This window comes from Salmo salar, chromosome ssa13 (genome assembly GCF_905237065.1).
Source record: "Salmo salar chromosome ssa13, Ssal_v3.1, whole genome shotgun sequence".
NCBI lineage: Eukaryota > Metazoa > Chordata > Actinopteri > Salmoniformes > Salmonidae > Salmo > Salmo salar.
Window position 1 is genome coordinate 67,130,391 of NC_059454.1, and position 19,490 is coordinate 67,149,880.

The 19,490-nt window shown below is 42.2% G+C and overlaps 2 protein-coding genes across 2 annotated transcripts; one reads left to right on the plus strand and one right to left on the minus strand.

Annotated features, from left to right (window-relative positions):
* The first annotated feature begins 1,597 nt into the window (after positions 1-1,597).
* Positions 1,598-5,158, plus strand: LOC106567631 (interferon regulatory factor 2-binding protein 1). The gene is made up of 2 exons (XM_014137146.2): positions 1,598-4,155; positions 4,258-5,158. The coding sequence occupies exon 1, from the start codon at positions 2,393-2,395 to the stop codon at positions 4,142-4,144; it is 1,752 nt and encodes a 583-aa protein (XP_013992621.1). The 5' UTR covers positions 1,598-2,392; the 3' UTR covers positions 4,145-4,155; positions 4,258-5,158.
* Positions 5,159-5,493: 335 nt separating this feature from the next.
* Positions 5,494-18,964, minus strand: LOC106567632 (calcium uptake protein 2, mitochondrial). The gene is made up of 12 exons (XM_014137147.2): positions 18,658-18,964; positions 15,524-15,653; positions 15,297-15,328; positions 15,091-15,166; positions 14,857-14,904; positions 12,122-12,204; positions 10,604-10,663; positions 10,037-10,134; positions 8,806-8,977; positions 8,373-8,481; positions 8,086-8,243; positions 5,494-6,534 (listed from the first exon to the last, which is right to left on the minus strand). Exons 1-12 carry the CDS (start codon positions 18,904-18,906, stop codon positions 6,433-6,435), a joined length of 1,317 nt encoding a protein of 438 aa, XP_013992622.1. The 5' UTR covers positions 18,907-18,964; the 3' UTR covers positions 5,494-6,432.
* Positions 18,965-19,490: the final 526 nt, after the last annotated feature.

The window sequence follows — 19,490 nt, forward strand, 5'->3', positions numbered from 1 at the left end:
ACTTTGACTTTTTCAATTTAAATGATTATACAAAATTCTTGCAACCAATGTAATGGTTTATATATGGGGGATACAACCATCCCAGCTCTGCAGATTTTGCTGCGAAGAGACAGAATCATTAGATAATTTGTTTTGGTACTGTCCATATGTAGCTTGTTTTTGGTCGAAGGTTCAGGAATGGCTGAAGAATTGCAACATTTACCTGGAGCTAACTCTGCAAATAGCACTGCTGGGTGATTTAAAAAGTCATAGTCAATCGATCAATAATATACTAATACTTTTAGCAAAAATGTTTATCTTTAATTTACAATATGTAGAATCTATGAGAATAGAAAGGTTCAGAACTTTTGTGAAACATCACAGGACTGTTGAAAAATATATGGCAAATAGAAATCAAAACTGATGGTGTTCAGAGATAGATGGGAGGGGTTGAGTGGAGCTGAAGGATGGCACTAAAACCAAACAAAAGACAACTACTGTAAAATATACTGTGTCCATAAAATGTATATAGTATGTATAAGCTGGAAGTAGAAGCCTAATTGTTGTTTTCCATAAGTTTACTCCAATTAGGGGAGGAATGGTAGGGTTAGGGGAAAATAATAAATATGGGGGATTGGAAATAATGCACACAATTACATTGATGGAAGCCACAATCTAACGGCAAAATTAAAGCTGATCTACCCCCTAAAAAAATATAATAAATATATATATATTTTAATAAACTCTAATCTAATCTATTATTTAGCTTCTTACCAATTTTGCTGGTGTAATTAGGCTATTTGAAATCTGATATCCCAACTCGTGTCTGTGCATTTATGTAAGCATTTATGGACAGTGTTGCATATAGGCTAAAGTCATAAAATGAGAATAGGCTGCATTGAAATGCCCCTTGCATCAAATATCCTGTTTTGTCATTTTAGTCTTGTGCACAAGCTGCTAGGCAGAAATGCAAAAGATGCCTATGTAGAGCAGTGCTTCCCAACTCCTCGAGTACCCACAACAGCACACATTTTTGTTGTAGCCCCGGACATGTACACCTGATACAACTAGTCAACTAATCATCAAGCCCTCAATGAGATGAATCAGGGGAGTTTGTCTGGGGCTAAAACAACAATGTGTGCTGTTGAGCGTCTGGAGGACTGGAGTTGGGAAACACTGATGTAGAGTAAGATGATGGAAAGGTTTTGCAAATCAGCCTCAACCACCTGAAGATTGATATTCATTACAGTTTTCTTGAATGTGGAGTAATTTGTATAACGTCACATGAACATATTCAAACCCCCAGTATTTGGGAAACATAGATCAGGGGTGGCCAACCCTCTTGTACAGTTAACTTTTGCCAGGATTTTCTATGGCCCAAATGAATTACATATTTACATGTTTGTTTGCTATGGACAAGGAGACTGAAATCCATAATATGGTTAGCCACTGCCATCAACCAATAATATTAGCATTTTCTATCCCCCCCAAAAAAGTTATTCAATGTCCCCCAGTTAGCATACTCTAAATGTCATGCCCAAATAATCTCAAAAAGTACTCAAACCAAGTCGTCGAATATTGAGTGTGTATTCAACTTTTTTTTATTTTTATTCAGCCCTGGTCAAGCCATGTGAAAATATGGAGAATTGCAGGAAATTAGCTTTAAAACATGTTTTTTTTCTTCTGGGGGTGGATCAGCAGTGCACAATGCAGGTGATGGCTGTAGGATGAAGTTGATGAAGAGCAACTGCAGAAACTTATAAGTCGACTGCAGTCAAAATTTTATGAACTTTGATCACCTGATTTTTGTCAAGTTCATGCTTTTGCTCAATGCAATATACTTTGAAGGCGGTAACCAACGATGGCCAAGGACTTGACAAAGTGATCTCCTCGAACGCATCCTTTTACTTCTGTTGCCTCGGCTACCACACTCGGCTACACTCAATCGGTCACACGTTCAAGCTAGACAATAATGAGCTAGTTCCCTCTTTTGTCGTGTTGGTATCATGCGTAGAAGCACTGGACACAGAACATTGCATTAATCGTGTAGTTAGTTAGCTAAGTAATGTTTCTTAAAATGTTGAATAAGTGTGAGCTGGCCAGCTATCGAGGAAAGATGTTGACTTAAACTACAGCTCCCAGAATGCAACCGCAATGCAGCGTAAGTGCGTGTATCCGGTGTCTTAAACACATTTTACTTCCGCCCAGACAGACCGACACGGGCATCCCGAAAAGGAAAACGTAGCTAACTTTTAAAAGCAGCAATCAACAAGAGCTTTTTGAGCATAGTTTCATATTTTACAACAAAATCAGGACATGTTTCTCGACGTGACTGAATATTGACGAAGACGCTAAAAGCAAAGACAAACGCGTTGGCCGCTCAAGAAAGTTTGTGTGAGGGCCTGTAAACAACATGTCCTCCGCCTCGCAGGCATCCTCTAGACGGCAATGGTGCTACCTCTGCGATCTGCCCAAGATGCCCTGGGCCATGCTCTGGGAATTCAGCGAAGCTGTTTGCCGGGGATGCGTGAACTACGACGGGGCGGACAGAATCGAGCTCCTAATTGAGACGGCCAGGCAGTTGAAGAGCAGCCACGGTGTTTTGGACGGAAGGTCCCCGGGCCCTCAGCAAGGCAAACCCAGCTCAGGTGGACCGATGGAAGGAGGGAGGCAGCATGCAGAACGTTTAGACAGGGGGAGGGGAGAGTATGGCGTTTCCCCCCGCCTCCCCAATGGTCTGCACAGAGCTGAAGATGTGAGTATGTCAGAGGGGAGCAGGCAGAGCCCCAACACTAGAAGGGCTATGGCTGGGGCCGCACCTGCTCTACATGGGACCATACCTCATGCTTTGATAGCCCAGGGGTTAGTGGGGGCCCCTCACGGCTTGTTGGCCCCCGTTTCAGGCACCAGAGCTGGGGGCCCGCAGATGGCTGGTTCCTCTGGCCATATAATGGGTGGTGATGGAAGGCGCCAGGTAATGTCAGCCATGTCGCTGGAGGCAGGCTGGAGGAATGGGGAGGTCATGGCTGAGCTGGCAGAGAGCGCCAGGAGCCGGGCTGAGGGCTGGCCCAACCGCCCCAGAGCGGTACGAGACGTCCTGGTGACCCTCTGCGGCTGTGCCCCCTTCAGTGTGCGCTTCAGGAAAGACCACAACCTGGTGGGGCGCATTCTCGCTTTCGAAGCCGGGACCGGGCCTGAGTTTGAGCTGAAGGTGTTTGTGGAATACCCCAGCGGCTCTGGAATAGTCTTCTCGGGCATCCCGGAGCTTGTCAGGCAGATGTTTCGTGACTCAAACAAAGACGCGGGCAAAGCGGTGAACTCTGGGCTGCGTTACGTGGAATATGAGAGGCGGCAGGGTGCCGGGGACTGGCGTGCGCTCACGGAGCTCCTTAGTGACGGTGTACGCTCGTTTAAGGAGCCACCGATGCCCGAGATCCTCCCACAGCCGTACACGGATGCCGGCATGCCCATGGCGCCCACCGGCCGCTCTGCACCTACCAAGGGTGCTGCACGGCGACGCAAAGCATCACCGAGCTCTGAAAACGGAGAGAGTGATGGAAGGCCCATGGGGGATCACCCAGCCAGAGAGCCTTGGTCTCGAGGTCCCTATCCAGGCATGGAGCCCCTAGGCTCAGGCATGACCAACCCCCAGGATGGCCAGCCCCGCTCACACAGCCAGCCCTCGCCCATCTCAGCGCTCATGGGAGTGGCCGACAGCCTAAGCTCAAGCCAGATGTCCCGAGAAGGCCCCGGCATGTCCTCAGCCCACTCCTCCGCAGCTGGCCGCCCAACCAGCGGCAGTCCCTCCTCTGCCTCCACCGCAGTCTCCCAGGCAGATATGGGCCAGGGTGCCCAAGGGGGGCCGAGCACTACCAGCGCTGGGGATTCCGGGAGCGGCGCCCTGCTTTGCTGCACCCTCTGCCGAGAGCGCCTGGAAGACACTCACTTTGTCCAGTGTCCGTCTGTCCCACACCACAAGTTCTGCTTCCCATGCACGCGTGGCTCCATCCGCAGTCAAGGCCCTGGAGGAGAGGTGTACTGCCCCAGCGGTGAGCGTTGTCCCCTGGCCGGATCCACCGTGCCCTGGGCTTTCATGCAGGGAGAGATCTCCACCATCCTGGCCGGAGACAGCGACGTGACAGTGAAGAAGGAGAACGACCCCTGACCCCAATCAAGGTGAAAGGCCCATGACATTAATCTTTATTTTTTTCATAGAGCTATTAGAGCAGCAGTAGTTGTTTCTGTTACTAATACATGTTGTAATTGTCTTCTCAACAGCGGATCAAACACTTTGAAAGCGCTTCCCTGATCTATTTATCTCACCCGGAAGTTCAGATTGGCTGCAATTCATCACGTGCACCGCAGAGGTGCAGCAAGAAATAACCTAATCACCACGCAACCCAGGAGGCAACAGAACCACCTTTAAGAAGTTAGGAGGGCACCAGAACCATCAGTCCAAAATGGGGCCACATGTCTGTCTGAGCGGGGCTCATCTGTTGGTAGTAATAGTTAAACTAGAGAAAATCCCAAGTCATTCTCCATGTCCAATGAAGCAGCAAAGGCTATTCACGAGGCCTTGTTTTAAAAGCCCAGGATTGAAAGCACAGGTCTGTTCTTTAATATGACAATCTCTCAACGTTTCATGTTTTTCTATATAAAACAATTTAGTTGCATACTGTGTCATATGTGAACGATACTAATATTGAAAGTCCATGGGTAACCAGAAGCAGGTCATTATTTGGACAGGACAAATAGATATTTTTTTTTTAAATGGCAAAACCAGTAGGTCCTTAAAACCAAGGTTTAAACATTTTAATCACACGTCTCTTCAATGTATGCTCCTTTATTACATATTGTATGTCAGAAATGTGAATTTTACTTTAAATGACTAATTTCTATTTTTGATACATAAATTTATTGTATGTGTTTATAGTAAGTGATAAGACCAAAGATGGCTTTGTGCTCTAATTTTACTGTCGCTTTGTATGCTGTACTCACTGATAACTTTGTCAGTCACTCTGTTTCTTAATCTACCACAGAAGTAAGCTGGTTGTTTGTCTCTAACTTTTTTTGAAATCCCTGTATGTGTGTATGTATACACACACACGCTTCAATGGTTAAACATACTCGAAATGTGATCTTAATATGGGGTCAACTCTAATAAATTCCAGAATAGTCATTGCTCTTGTGGATTTTTGTCTTGCTCCCTTTGCTAGTGCAATTTAATTCCTACCCTTTTGTAAAAATGTTTCTGTATGGCACACACATACCAGGAGAACTGCAGCATTTTTCAAACAATTAATCTTAGAAAAAGGTATACAGTTGCACTCATATTGGAACTTTCCAATGGGGGAAGTTCAAAACTGGTTAAAATGCTATTTTTACCCTGTTGAGAAATTACACCGTTAATGAAAATAACCTGATTCCAACCAAATTAATTAGAATTTTAAATAATTTAGTCCAGGCCATTTGACGTTGAAAAATGTCAATTCTAAATCAAACATGACCACCAAGTCCCAAATTACAATTTATTTAAGAAGTGAATTGTGAAAGGGTGCCAATATGTTACAGCACAACTGGACATAGACATTTGAAAATAGGCACATATTTAAAATATCTTTCCATCTATGACATTTTCCATGATTCAGCATTTTAAAACTTTATGAAATTCCAATGATACCACAGTAAACCACCTCTAACTGTAAACAATGTATTTGAGCAGCGAAATAAGATATAAAAAGGTGACAGACATTCAATAAATGTCAAACGAGCTCACATTTCACATGCCTTGTATGCATAGACTGGTATCAAACATCACAACAACCAATTTCCAGGATTAGAATTGGGCGGTATCTAGATTGTCATACCGAGGTATACAGTATTGCTAAATGTTCACACAAGTGGCGCCCAAAAGATGAATACTTTTTTTTGACAAAACAATTTAGGCACTAGGGATATTGATTCATGAGGGGATTGAATGTCTCTGCTGTAACCAAGAAGCGTGATCATGACATCTAGCCTCTTCACACTAGCAAACCAAATGCATAGCTTGAGCCCTACGCTGGATATAATTTGACATCTTAGATTTCTTATAGTTACACTTAACTTATAGCTAGCTATAAGTAGTGGCGTAGTACTGTATTGAAAATCATAGTCGGTATTCGGCAATACCCCGGTATATCGCCCAAGTCTAATTAGAAAATATTAAAAATATTGTAAACAAAACACTTACCCACAGATTATGTATATTGTAATAACCTTTTCACAAACAAAAAGGAAGCCTGAAAAATATAGAATTTGGTATCCCTTATTGATCTGGTTCATGAGGACCATGTTTATATTCCATTGACAAATAGTGATAATGAGCAACTTGATGGTCAGCCATCAATGCTTTACATTGGAGTCACCCAGTGAAACCTTGCAAGGAGCTTCTTGATCCAACAACGTGACCCCTCAGAAAGGGCTTCCTGTGTCCCGGAGGGCCTCTTGGGCCCCTTTCAGTGTCTCCCTCTTCACACACTTCCAATAATCTATGATGCCACGCTGGGGCTGCACCTGGGGAAATAAAAACATCACATAATAATTAGAGGTCGACCGATTAATCGGCATGGCCGTTTTTTTTTTTTTTAAACCTGCATATTTAGTTAAAAGAAATTCATGTTAGCAGGCAATATTAACTAGGGAGATTGTGTCACTTCTCTTGCGTTCAGTGCAAGCAGAGTCAGGGTATATGCAACAGTTTGGGCCGCCTGGCTCGTTGCGAACTGTGAACTAATTTGTCAGAATTTTACATAATTATAACATTGAAGGTTGTGCAATGTAACAGCAATATTTAGACTTGGGGTTGCCACCCGTTCGATAAAATACAGAACGGTTCCATATTTCACTGAAAGAATAAGCATTTTGTTTTTTCGAAATGATAGTTTACAGACTTGACCATATTAATGACCAAAGGCTCGTATTTCTGTGTTTATTATATTATAGTCTATGATTTGATAGAGCAGTCTGACTGAGCCGTGGTAGGCAACAGCAGGCTCATAAGCATTCATTCATACATACAGCACATTACTGCGTTTGCCAGCTCTTAGCAATGCTTGACGCAAAGCGCTGTTTATGACTTCAAGCCTATCAACTCCTGAGATTAGGCTGGCAATACTAAAGTGCCTATAAGAACATCCATTAGTCAAAGGTATATGAAATACAAAATGGTAGAGAGAAATAGTTGACACGTCAAAATTCCTATAATAACAACTACAACCTAAAACTTCTTAACTGGGAATATTGAACCACCAGCTTTCATATGTTCTGAGCAAGGAACTTAAACGTTAGCTTTTTGACATGCCACGCCACATATTGCACTTTTGCTTTCTTCTCCAACACTGTGTTTTGGCATTATTTAAACCAAATTGAACATGTTTCATTATTTATTTGAGACTAAATTGATTTTATTTATGTATTATATTAAGTTAAAATAAAAGTGTTCAATGAGTATTGTTGTAATTGTCAATATTGCATATATATATATATATATATTTTTTTTTAAGCGACCGATTAAATCGGTATCGGCTTTTTTGGTCCTCCAATAATCGGTATTGAAAAAAAAATAATCATAAATCGGTCAACCTCTAATAATAATAATGTTAATAAACTTTACAGAGTGGCTGCGTGAATTGATCACCAGGACACCTTTTTCTGTGGACTAAACAACCACCCAAAAAATGTTATGCAATCTCTGCTGCTTCCTCCCTTTCCTAATCCTCACTTCTAAGATTAACATTCTGAAAAATTTGGACAACATGATCAGCGTGAGGTTCTCTCCCCCAAAAAGTGCGTAAAGTAACACATTGCGGAACGTTTAAAAGGTTATTTAGTACACTGGAAAAGGTGTCCTAGGGGGCCGGGCGGTTCGATTAGATTGTGTAGCTTCGGCTGAAACTTAACTTGTATAGCACTATTCATACAGAGACCGCAACTCACAACACAATGATTATTAACAAGTAAATTGGAGACTTGCATGAAAGTTTGAGTGAAGCACGGATCTCAAGATCAAATAACGCCCTGACATACTTTTTAATGTGATTGCCAACTGGTAAATACCCCCTTTACCTTCAAGCCACGTAGTACTCGGTCCTCCATCACTCCGATAAACTCCTTGTGGCTCAGGCAGTTATCGCCGTCCAGGTCAAAGATCTTGAACACAGTGTCCAGCACGTTCTCCGAGAGGTCGTGCCCTGTGGCGATCTTCACAGCTCGCTTAAATTGGACTGTGGAGAATGGAAAGGAAACAAACTATCAGGATAATGTCTTTGGTTGAAGTGATTTGACTGTGTTGAATCAGAAACATGCATACAAAATGCCCTTCCTACTTAAAACAAGGTAGAAATTAAAATTACCCATTCCAATAGGTCGGTTGGCTTCACTTATCATTTTCACAGAGAAGGCAAAGTCCTCCAGGTTGTTGGTGAATAGGCAAAACGCTTTGAACTCATCAAATGTGATGCTCTACAAAAGAAGAAGGACAAATGTCCAAGTTGTACACTGAGAAGTCAACCCTTGAGACCCCCCACCCCCAAAATGTGCTCTATTTCACAACTTCTTAAACCTGAAGGTACATTGACCTGACTTCCTATTATCCCTGGCCCTGTTTGAATAGAAAATGCATCCTTTCTTCATTAAAGTAACCCCACATCAGAATTGGTTGGATTGGGGAAAATAATTGGGTGGCAATTCACAACCTTGCTTTCACAACCCCTAATAATCTGTGATGACCAAGGAAGGAAGGGTGGATTTTTCAAAGCATTGGAACAGGGCCACGTTCCTTTTTACCTGGCCAGCTGGGATCCTCTTCCTCATGTTCTCCCAGTAGGCCTCGTTGGCTTCCTCGTTGGTGTAGTGCAGCAGCCACTCTGCAAAGTCCTCCCGCCGCATGGTGTCCATGCCCTTGGAAAACTGCAGGAACTCCATCTCCTGCACCTCCGCCTGCAGGTCCTCCATGAACCTAGAGGAGACATCCAGATTAAAGACACTGAATGTGACTAGGTCGGTTCTGGGCCCATACTCAAACACACCCGTTGCTGAAAGATGTATAAAATCAAGCACACAGCCATGCAATCTCCATAGACAAACATTGGCCGTAGAATGGCCTTACTGAAGAGCTCATTGACTTTCAACTTGGCACAGTCATAGGATTCTACCTTCCCAACAAGTCAGCCCTGCTAGAGCTGCTGCGGTCAACTGTAAGTGCTGTTATTGTGAAGTTGCAATGTCTAGGAGCAACAACGGCTCAGCCGCAAATGTGGTTAGCCACACAAGCTCACAGAACTGGACCGCCGAGTGCTGAAGTGCGTAACAAAATTGTATGTCCTCGATTGCAACCCTCACTACGAAGTTTAACTTCCCCTGGAAGCAATGTTTACAGCACAAGATCTGTTCATCGGGAGCTGAATTAAATAGGTTTTCATGGCCGAACAGCTGCACACAAACCTAAGATCCCCATGCGCAATGCCAAGCGTCGGCTGGAGTGTTGTAAAGCTTGCCATTCTACTCTGGAGCAGTGGAAACATTCTTTGGAGTGATGAATCACGCTTCACCAATGAGGGCTGTGATGAATCACGCTTCACCAATTGGGCTGTTTTTCATGGTTCGGGCTAAGCCCCTTAGCGTGAAGATTTCCCTTCACTGGAACTACAACATACATTTACATTACAGACGATTATGTGCTTCCAACTTTGTGGCAACAGTTTTGGGAAGGCCTTTTCCTGTTTCAGCATGACAATGCCCCCTGTGCACAAAGCGAGGTCATACAGAAATGGTTTGTCAAGATTGGTGTGAAAGAACTTGACTGGCCTGGAAAGACCCCTAACCTCAACCCCATCAAAGACCTTTGGGATGAATTGGAACACCGACTGCGAGCCAGGCCTAATCGTCCAACCTCACTAATGCTCGTGGCTGAATGGAAGCAAGTCCCCGACCAACTCCATATTAACGCCTATGATTTTGGAATGAGATGTTCGACGAGCATGTGTCCACATACTTTTGGTCATGTAGTGTATTTTACCTGCAGAATACATTGTACTGAAGCTTGTTTTTGCCATTCCTGCCAAAGAAGAATGCCTGCAGTGTAGTGTTCACACCATCCCCCTCTACGACTGGTTTCTGTGAAGATGACATCAAGTTTCAACACTTCCTGCCTTTGTTATTACTGCAAGCCCCATCACGCTTGAAATACGAGTAAACACAATCAGTTTTCCAGCCGGTACGCAATGGTTTACGTCACCGTACAATGACAGTTGGCAAGGCTTAGCGCTTTCAATGTGCATTTCCACATGTCATTTAAAATAAATTAAAAAAAATACCCTTTATTTAACTAGGCAAGTCACTAAGAACAAATTCTTATTTACAATGACGGCCTACTGGGGAACAGTGGGTTAACTGCCTTGTACAGAGGCAGAACGACAGATTTTTACCTTGTCAGCTCAGGGATTCGATCCAGCAACCTTTGTTACTGGCCCAACGCTCTAACCCCTAGGCTACCTGCTGCCCATATCAAGTATTTTGAAAACTTTTCAACAAATCACATAAATGACTGAGTTCAGTCTTAAAAAGGTTTAGAGTGTTGACTCACCAAGTCTGTGGCACCTTCCATGGGCACTTTCTCTTTTCTTTTCCCAATGATTTTCTTGAGCTTCATCATAAAAACAAAGCAGCAACAATTGCTACTTGTATTATAATAAACGCAGATACTAAACTACAAAAGATTAAGCTAAAAACATTTACTACTAGTGAGAGCATTTCTTAGCTAGCTTAGTCTAAAAATTCAGGAAACAACTAATTCAGTTATAAACCCACTAATAACACATACATACCTCTTACTCATCTGGATTATCCAATAAATGTCAGCAATAAGAGAATTTTTCATTAGTCAAAAAGTTTTACTACCCACAATGCCTCACTAATATTAAAACTGGAGCCAGTTAGAAACAGCAAACAGTGTGTGTTTGAGATCGACTGAACAGCAGTTGGACCGCATAGAACTACTGATCTACAAATCATCTTGCATCCCAAATACTACTCATGATGTTACCAAAGCGATCACTTGCCTTGCTCACACTGATCCCCTCAAAACACGCTGAATGATTATCTATGCTGCTCCTCGCTCTACTTTGTCAGGTGCATAACATGCTTACGTGTAAGATGTTTTGGACCCCATATTCCCAGTAGGAACACACAACAGAGGTCTCTTAACGCTATCTAAACCCTGTGGTTCCCAGTGTTGCTGAATGTCCACACCAGGCTCTGTTCAAAATTAGGGAATCAACTTTTCATTGGTTTGGTACAAAACTGTGTCAGTCACATGCTTTTTTGTAACAATGTATGCATACTGCATTGTGCTAAATCCAACTGGTAAATACAGTATGTTTACAAACTAGATTCTGTAACATACAATGCATTCGGAAAGTATTCAGACCTCTCGACTTTTCCCACATTTTGTTACGTTACAGCCTTATTCTAAAATTGATTAAATAGATTTTCCCCCTCATCAATCTACACAGAGTCAGAGTCCTTTAGGTGCCTTTTGGCAGAAACTGGGAGAAACTGGTGCAGACTTGAAGTACTGGCCATACAACATGTGACTGAGTATCAAGTGTATAGTACTCACTTGTAGGAGCATTTATTTTAAAACCTCCAACTGGGCAACTTCCATGTTAGGGCTCGTAATATTTTGGAATTTAACAGCGTAGATACTTGATATAGATATACATTACTATATAATTTGATATACAATCAGACTGAATACAGATTACTATATGCAACATGAAAATACAAATCCATCAACTCCTTGAGAACCCTTTCATCGCTGTCTGATGAGAACCACAAATGTTTCAGTAAATTCAAAACAATTACCACATTTTCCGCATTAATGAACATACAATTATAAAGCTTCAAAAGCTATTTTGAATACATTTTCTTGGTCCTAGAGTCACGAAATGTTCAGAGTACATTGAGGGGAATTACTGCTTTCAATCAATAAAAAAAGAAAGAAAATTGGCCACAAATGCAGTTACAAGGTTTTCATCAGAGAGCGACGATATAAAAAACGAAAATGTGAGGAACATTATATAATACAGATTATAAAGCATACCTTGAGAAACTCCTTTCTGTCCACATGCTCATTGCCATCAATATCAAGCATTTTGAAAGCTATATGAAATCCTGTGTGTGGCTCTGAAATTACACAATGCATTTTCTATTAGAAAATAACATCACAGGCTTATCTGCAGTTGAAGTCGGAAGTTTACATACACTTAGGTGAGTCATTAAAACAAATTGTTCAACCACTCTACAAATGTCTTGTTAACAAACTATAGTTTTAGCAAGTCAGTTAGTACATCACTTTGTGCATGACAAGTAATTTTTCCAACAATTGTTTACAGACAGATTATTTCACTTATAATTCACTGTATCACAATTCCAGTGGGTCACAAGTTTACATACACTAAGTTGACTGTGCCTTTAACTAGCTTGGAAAATTCCATAAAATGTCATGGCTTTAGAAGCTTCTGATAGGCTAATTGACATCATTTGAGTCAATTGGAGATGTACCCGTGGATATATTTCAAGGCCTACCTTCAAACTTAGTGCCTCTTTGCTTGACATCATGGGAAAATCTAAAGAAAAAGGTACCACGTTCATCTGTACAAACAATATTACGCAAGTATAAACACCATGGGACCACGCAGCCGTCATACCACTTAGGAAAGAGACGCGTTCTGTCTCCTATCGATGAACGTATTTTGGTGAGAAAAGTGCAAATCAATCCCAGACCAACAGCACCTTGTGAAGATGCTGGAGGAAACAGGTACAAAAGTATCTATATTCACAGTAAAACGAGTCCTATATTGACATAACTTGAAAGGCTGCTCAGCAAGGTAGAAGCCACTGCTCCAAAACCACCAAAACCAGACTACAGTTTGCAACTGCACATGGGGACAAAGATCATACTTTTTGTAGAAATGTCCGCTGGTCTTATGAAACAAAAATAGAACTGTTTGGCCATAGTTATGTTTGGAGGAAAAAGGGGGAGGCTTGCAAGCCGAAGAACATCATCCCAACCGTGAAGCACGAGGGTGGCAGCATCATGTTGTGGGGGTGCTTTGCTGCAGGAGGAACTGGTGCACTTCAAAACATAGATGGCATCATGAGGTAGGAAAATTGTGGATATATTGAAGCAACATCTCAAGACATCAGTCAGGAAGTTAAAGCTTGGTCACAAATGGGTCTTCCAAATGGACAACGACCCCAAGCATACTTCCAAAGTTGTGGCAAAATGGCTTAAGGACAACAAAGTCAAGGTATTGGAGTGGCCATCACAAAGCCCTGACCTCAATCCTATAGAAGATTTGTGGGCAGAACTGAAAAAGCGTGTGTGAGCAAGGCCTACAAACCTGCAACGTTACACCAGCTCTGTCAGGAGGAATGGGCCAAAATTCACCAAACTTATTGTGGGAAGCTTGTGGAAGGCTACCTGAAACATTTGACCCAAGTTAAACTATTTAAAGGCAATGCTACCAAATACTAATTGAGTGTATGTAAACGTCTGACCCACTAGGAATGTGATGAAATAAATAAAAGCTGAAATCATTCTCTACCATTATTCTGACATTTCACATTCTTAAAATAAAACGGTGTCCTAACTGACAGAAGACAGGGAATTTTTACTAAACGTCAGGAATTGTGAAAAACTGAGTTTAAATGTATTTGGCTAAGGTGTATGTAAACTTCCAACTTCAACTGTAGGTACTGCTTGGACCTAACAAAGCAGCGACAAGATGAGCGCTTAACAGCAGGGTCTTCTGAAATAATGATTCTAGCACAACATTGTTGGTGACCGGGCAACATTTTGAATGAGGAAGTTAAGTCGCCAAAACACTACCACATGAGCTGTGTGTTCAGTATCTACGTATGAGAAAAAAATACTATAAATAGAAAAATAAAATGTCCGTTCTACTGAACTGTTTGAAGATGTTATTTTTCATTTTGTGCCTACTGAAAACCACCACCCAGGTTGTCAGTCCAGCTACATATAAGTTTTAGCCAGCTATTCAGTCACTGCACTAACCTTGACAGCATAGAAAATCCCACCAATTCAAGTAATGCATACATAATCTTATTATTTTCACAATGTGTTACAGTAACAGGCTAAACATGATAGATAGTGCATTAGATTAGGCTACGTCAAATTAAGTTAACCTATTGTGCAGACAATAAGATGAGGGGCCTGAAAATATCATGGGCAACGGAAACTCGGCAATTCATAAATGAGCCAGCTCCTCTACAAAGGTGTTGCCACATATTCATTATGTTTGCACGTCTATATGCTACATCTGTGCTAAACCAGGGCCGTGTTCATTAGGCACCCAACGGTAGAAAACTGTCTGAAACGGGAAGGTATCATCTGTCCTTGTGTAACAGTGTTGCTTCCGTTCTTCTCCCTGCCCCTACCTGGACTCAAACCAGGGACCCTCTGAACACATCGACATCTGTCGCCCATGAAGAAGCCGCGGCCCTTGAGCAGGTGATGACACCGATTGAATGATACTAGGCTATACTCAAACCCTTTGACCTCCTCCACAGCAACCCCAGCAGTCGGGCAAAGCTCAACTGAGTAGATACCGCTAACTAGCTATCCAATTGACATTGACTAAACTTGTCCAATAAACACACATTTTTGTTTTCAGTTGCAAACCATTTTGCTAATGGACACGACCCAGATGAAGTAAGATGTGCTGTGTAAGCATGAGAGGATGCAGGTTCCAATGCATGTCATTGAAAGGGAGGGCTGTTTCTACTGTATGTCATGCTGAGTCTATAACTTACTGGTCAGAATAGTCAACAGGAACAGGTACTCTGTGTACGATATCAGACCTGCAAGACATAAAACATGCCATCTGTATCACACAAACATTTCAGTGAGTGTTAATTTAACCCGTTTAGATTGACTCCAACATCAAATACACATTTCCTGCCTGAAGTATAATTAGCCAGCATCTTTTAACTTTGATAAAGCACGTAGCACCAGTGAGGTTGTTTGACCATGGAATGAAAACGTACCATTGTCTCCAAAGTTTCTGAACAGACTGTTGCCTGCCTGGGCCCGTGAGGCAGCATCCAGCATCTTATCCACCTCCTGCAAGTATCATCAATTATGCAAAGACAAACAACAAAAAGTAATCTCGTGCTGTAATGCTCATGTTGGTAAGACTACAGTAAATCCAAAACAAGTTCTGACAATGAGTTAACCCGATCCCAACACTCACCTTTTTGGTTAGAGCTTTATTTTGCAATTTACCTACAAGCAGAAGGAAAAGTAAAGAGCAGTTCTTGCTTGGAACAAAATGTAATACACTTACCCAGATGGAGCTTGTATCTAGCCAATGAAGCCATATGCCAAACAATTACATTCATTACATCATGCAGTATCCCTTTTCAACCACGTAGGCCATTTTACAACATGGACACTATCATTTGATACTACTGTACTTACGGTCAACATTCTCCAGCATGATTGAGAAGAGGAAATCTCTTGGTGTCATGTAAAGCTCCTCATCGTACATCATTGAGGCAAACTGGTTGAAGCGCATCCGTCTGGCAGACATCTGGGATACTGGAAGCACCTATAATACAGAAGGAAGCATTAGCACTAAAAGGAGGACAAAGTCTAAACTAAGGGGCAGTGCAAAGCTGAAAATTGGATAAGATAATGGAAATAGAATGTTCAGTACTCCTGACCAACTATTTTGGCACATAGACTTTCATGTAAACAGCAATTAGCTAATGGTTACATTTTATTTGCTTGCTAATTCTATCAATACTCCTGACCCTACAATACTCCTGACCCTATACATAGAAAATATTATCCCATAGGCCTCTCCCCTCTCGGTCAGTTATTCAACTGGTCGTTCAGACCGGCAACGTTTCCATTTATTTAACGTTGCACACTGTTTTTTTCATACTGAAAGCAGCCCTAATCAATATGGTGTGACCATCAAATAGCAAAACTTGTGGTGCACAGACAGATCATAGCTGTGTTCGAATACCCATACTAACATACTGTATACTACATACTTAATGAGAATATACTACATACTATTAGTTCATTTTAGTACACTGTAAACGAACAGTATCCTTCAGTTGAGCATACTTGCGCTTCACCTGTCTACCAGAAGTGGATGCTGTTGCTATGCAACCTCTTGCTAGCATAACAAATTACTAGCTAGACATTTTACTACTTCGGGTGTGTTCTTAAATTCAATCTGGAGTGCCAGAGTGCAATCTGGGCGTTGGTAAATTCAGAGCGTTGTCAGATTGTCCGTTTGTAAATTCATAGTGTTTCGCTCTGGGAGTGTTCAGAGTGCACACTGGACGCTCTAGCCGAGGAGTAGGGTTGATTTGAGCGTTCTGATCTAACAACGGTAGTCAGGCACCCAGCTAACTGGCTAGCTACTTCCAGACACAAATGAGAGAACACCTCACTCTGACCATTTCACTCACCCTAGCAGAGCTGGTTAAGCAGTTTTCATGTTATCCAGACAGTTGGTGACAAACTGCTGCTGGCAACAATTTAATTAAGTTACTTTGCCAACGTTTAACGACACCGGCAATATTCAACGGGTGTTGAGCGTTCGTAAATTCAGTTATTCTGTGCTACTCTGGTACACTCAAACGAGAGTGCTCTGAAATTGGACTAACTCGGATAGCCAGAGCGAATTCACGAAAGCACCCGAATGTCCATTGAGAACACACAGCTAATGACTGGAATAATCAAGTCAAACATTGGGTAGGTAGTTAGATAGGATATTGTTAATATACTGGCAATTTTAATGTATTAGTAACCAACTAACATCGTTAACACCGTTAGAAAGCAGCTAGCTAACATAGCATATCTTTACGCAACCTCTCCCTCAACGTGATCAAGACAAAGGAGATGATTGTGACTACAGGAAAAAGAGGACCGAGCACACCCCCATTCTCATCAACGGGGCTGCAGTGGAGCAGGTTGAGAGCTTCAAGTTCCTTGGTGTCCACATCAACAAACTAACATGGTCCAAGCACACCAAGATATTTGTGAAGAGGGCACGACAAAACCAACTCCCCCTCAGGAGACTGAAAAGATTTGGCATGGGTCTTCAGATCCTCAAAAGGTTCTACAGCATCTCCATCGAGAGCATCCTGACTGGTTGCATCACCGCCTGGTATGGCAACTGCTCGGCCTCCGACCGCAAGGCACTAGAGGGTAGTGCGAACGGCCCAGTATATCACTGGGGCCAAGCTTCCTGCCATCCAGGACCTCTATACTAGGCGGTGTCAAAGGAAGGCCCTAAAAATGGTCAAAGACTCCAGCCACCCCAGTCGTAGACTGTTCTCTCTGCTAACGCACGGCAAGCAGTACCGGAGCGCCAAGTCTAGGTCCAAGAGGCTTCTAAACAGCTTCTCTCCCAAGCCACAAGACTCCTGAATATCTAGTCAAATGGCTACCCAGACTATTTGCATTGCCCCCCACCCCCTGTCCCCCCCTCTTTACACTACTGCTACTCTCTTGTCATCTATGCATAGTCACTTTAATAACTCTACCTACATGTACATACCACCTCAACTATCCGGTGCCCCCGCACATTGTATTGGTACAGTCTCGCTATTGTTATTTTACTGCTGCTCTTTAATTACTTGTTACTTTCATCTCTTATCCGTATTTTTTTTAAACTGCATTGTTGGTTAGGGGCTTGTAAGTAAGCATTTCACTGTAAGGTCTACACCTGTTGTATTAGGCGCATGTCACTAATACAATTGTATTTGATTTACAGCAGTATGTGCAGGTATGTGGTTCGTAAGGGTGGAGTAGCTAACGAATTGTCAGCCAACATATTCTTAAAGGTAACTTATTCGAAAAGTAACATTTTTTCCGACATTTTCTTCAAATCTGAAAACGATGTGAAGTCACGCCCATTTCCAGAAGAATTGCATTATGGACCCTAAAATCACGGCAAGTGTCCACTGTTTGTATACTTCGTATTTTTGCGACTGTAGTACGACATCCGGAAACTTTTGGCATACTAACTATATCCATATTATGACCAAAAAGTATGCACTACATTTACGTCACAGATAGCATGGTTAGTATGAGTATTCGAACATAGTTCATATATAAAGAAGACACAAAACAATATCGTCCTCTGAGCCACTGTAATCATCATGTCATTCAGCACCGTTTCCGTCTAATTAAAACGTTTAACACCGTTCTGAATACACCACAATACTCTCAAACTGTTGATTGGATAAAAAAAAATAAAAAAATGCGATAACTAGCTACCTAACGTTACCATATTATTTGTACGCAGAGCCTTAGCTAAATAGGCTACTTGTTGTTTACTAATAGGCCTACTGTAATATAGGACGCCGCGCATCGTCCTTAACATGGCTGTTTACTTGAGCATTGTACTAACATTCAGTTGTGATAATGCCTGGTAGAAAAGTTTAGCATACAAATACTGCCTCACCAGGCACTTAGCTAACTAGCAAGATTCCTGGCAAGTTCGGATAGCTAGTTAACTCAAACTTCGTAGCTAACTTTACAGATAGAGTGGCGCAGCTAGCTAGCTACCAACGAGACTTTAACGTTACCTTTTCCTCCTCGGCATGGACGGTGAAGGGCAAAAACCTCTTACTCGGCTCAAAGTGATAATATACCAGCACGCTTCCAACGACAGACCCCAAAATGCCAGGTCCCATGGCACTATGCAGCGTTCTGTATGACCAAGGTCTCCTCCAAAAGTTTCTCAAAACTCCAGCAACCCTGCCAAAGCTGGCCATTTTCCGTAAACTTCTTCTTAGGTACCTTCTTCTTCGATGACGTTTAATGGCGGTTGGCATCCAATACCTGTTGCATTACCGCCACCAACTAGACTGGAGTATAACTCCTTTATACTTTGCTTGAATTAAAAATAATAAACAAATACCATATAAAAACAAAGAATAATCCCCACCTCCACTATTTAAATCTATTTAGTCCTACTTAACACACCCTGTAACTCTTCTGACGTCAAGTCTGGCACACCCAAATACCTTTCTGCAGCAGCCACCACAACCTCAATTTTCTGTGACTTACGTTCCATCCCTGCAGTACAGTTGATAACCATTGCTATAAATGATACAAATCCAATCTTACTGAAACATATAGCACTTGTTGGACTATCCCTCTGCACTGGTACAGCTCTTCAACTCACACGACTCCTCATGACCCCCCCTCCCCCTTGACCCATCTTCCTTTACTTTCTTCACTTCCTCAGCATAGACAGCTTCTGCACTACTCTAATCCTGGAAACCTCAACCTGCGTCTCTCGTGGACATTTCTGATCTCCAGCCCCATGGGTACCCCTACAATTAACACATACCACTACTTTCCCTAATGCTACACATGCATTTGTCTCATGCCCTTACGCACACTTCTCACACCT

Coding starts and splice junctions, on each gene's coding strand:
- LOC106567632 (XM_014137147.2), bottom strand. CDS start 18,906: ATGCCAACCGCCATTAAACGTCATCGAAGAAGAAGGTACCTAAGAAGA. Junction 15,329..15,523: donor CATGCTGGAGAATGTTGACC/GTAAGTACAGTA, acceptor TTCTGCTTGTAG/GTAAATTGCAAAATAAAGCT. Junction 8,244..8,372: donor CAACCGACCTATTGGAATGG/GTAATTTTAATT, acceptor CATTCTCCACAG/TCCAATTTAAGCGAGCTGTG.
- LOC106567631 (XM_014137146.2), top strand. CDS start 2,393: ATGTCCTCCGCCTCGCAGGCATCCTCTAGACGGCAATGGTGCTACCTC.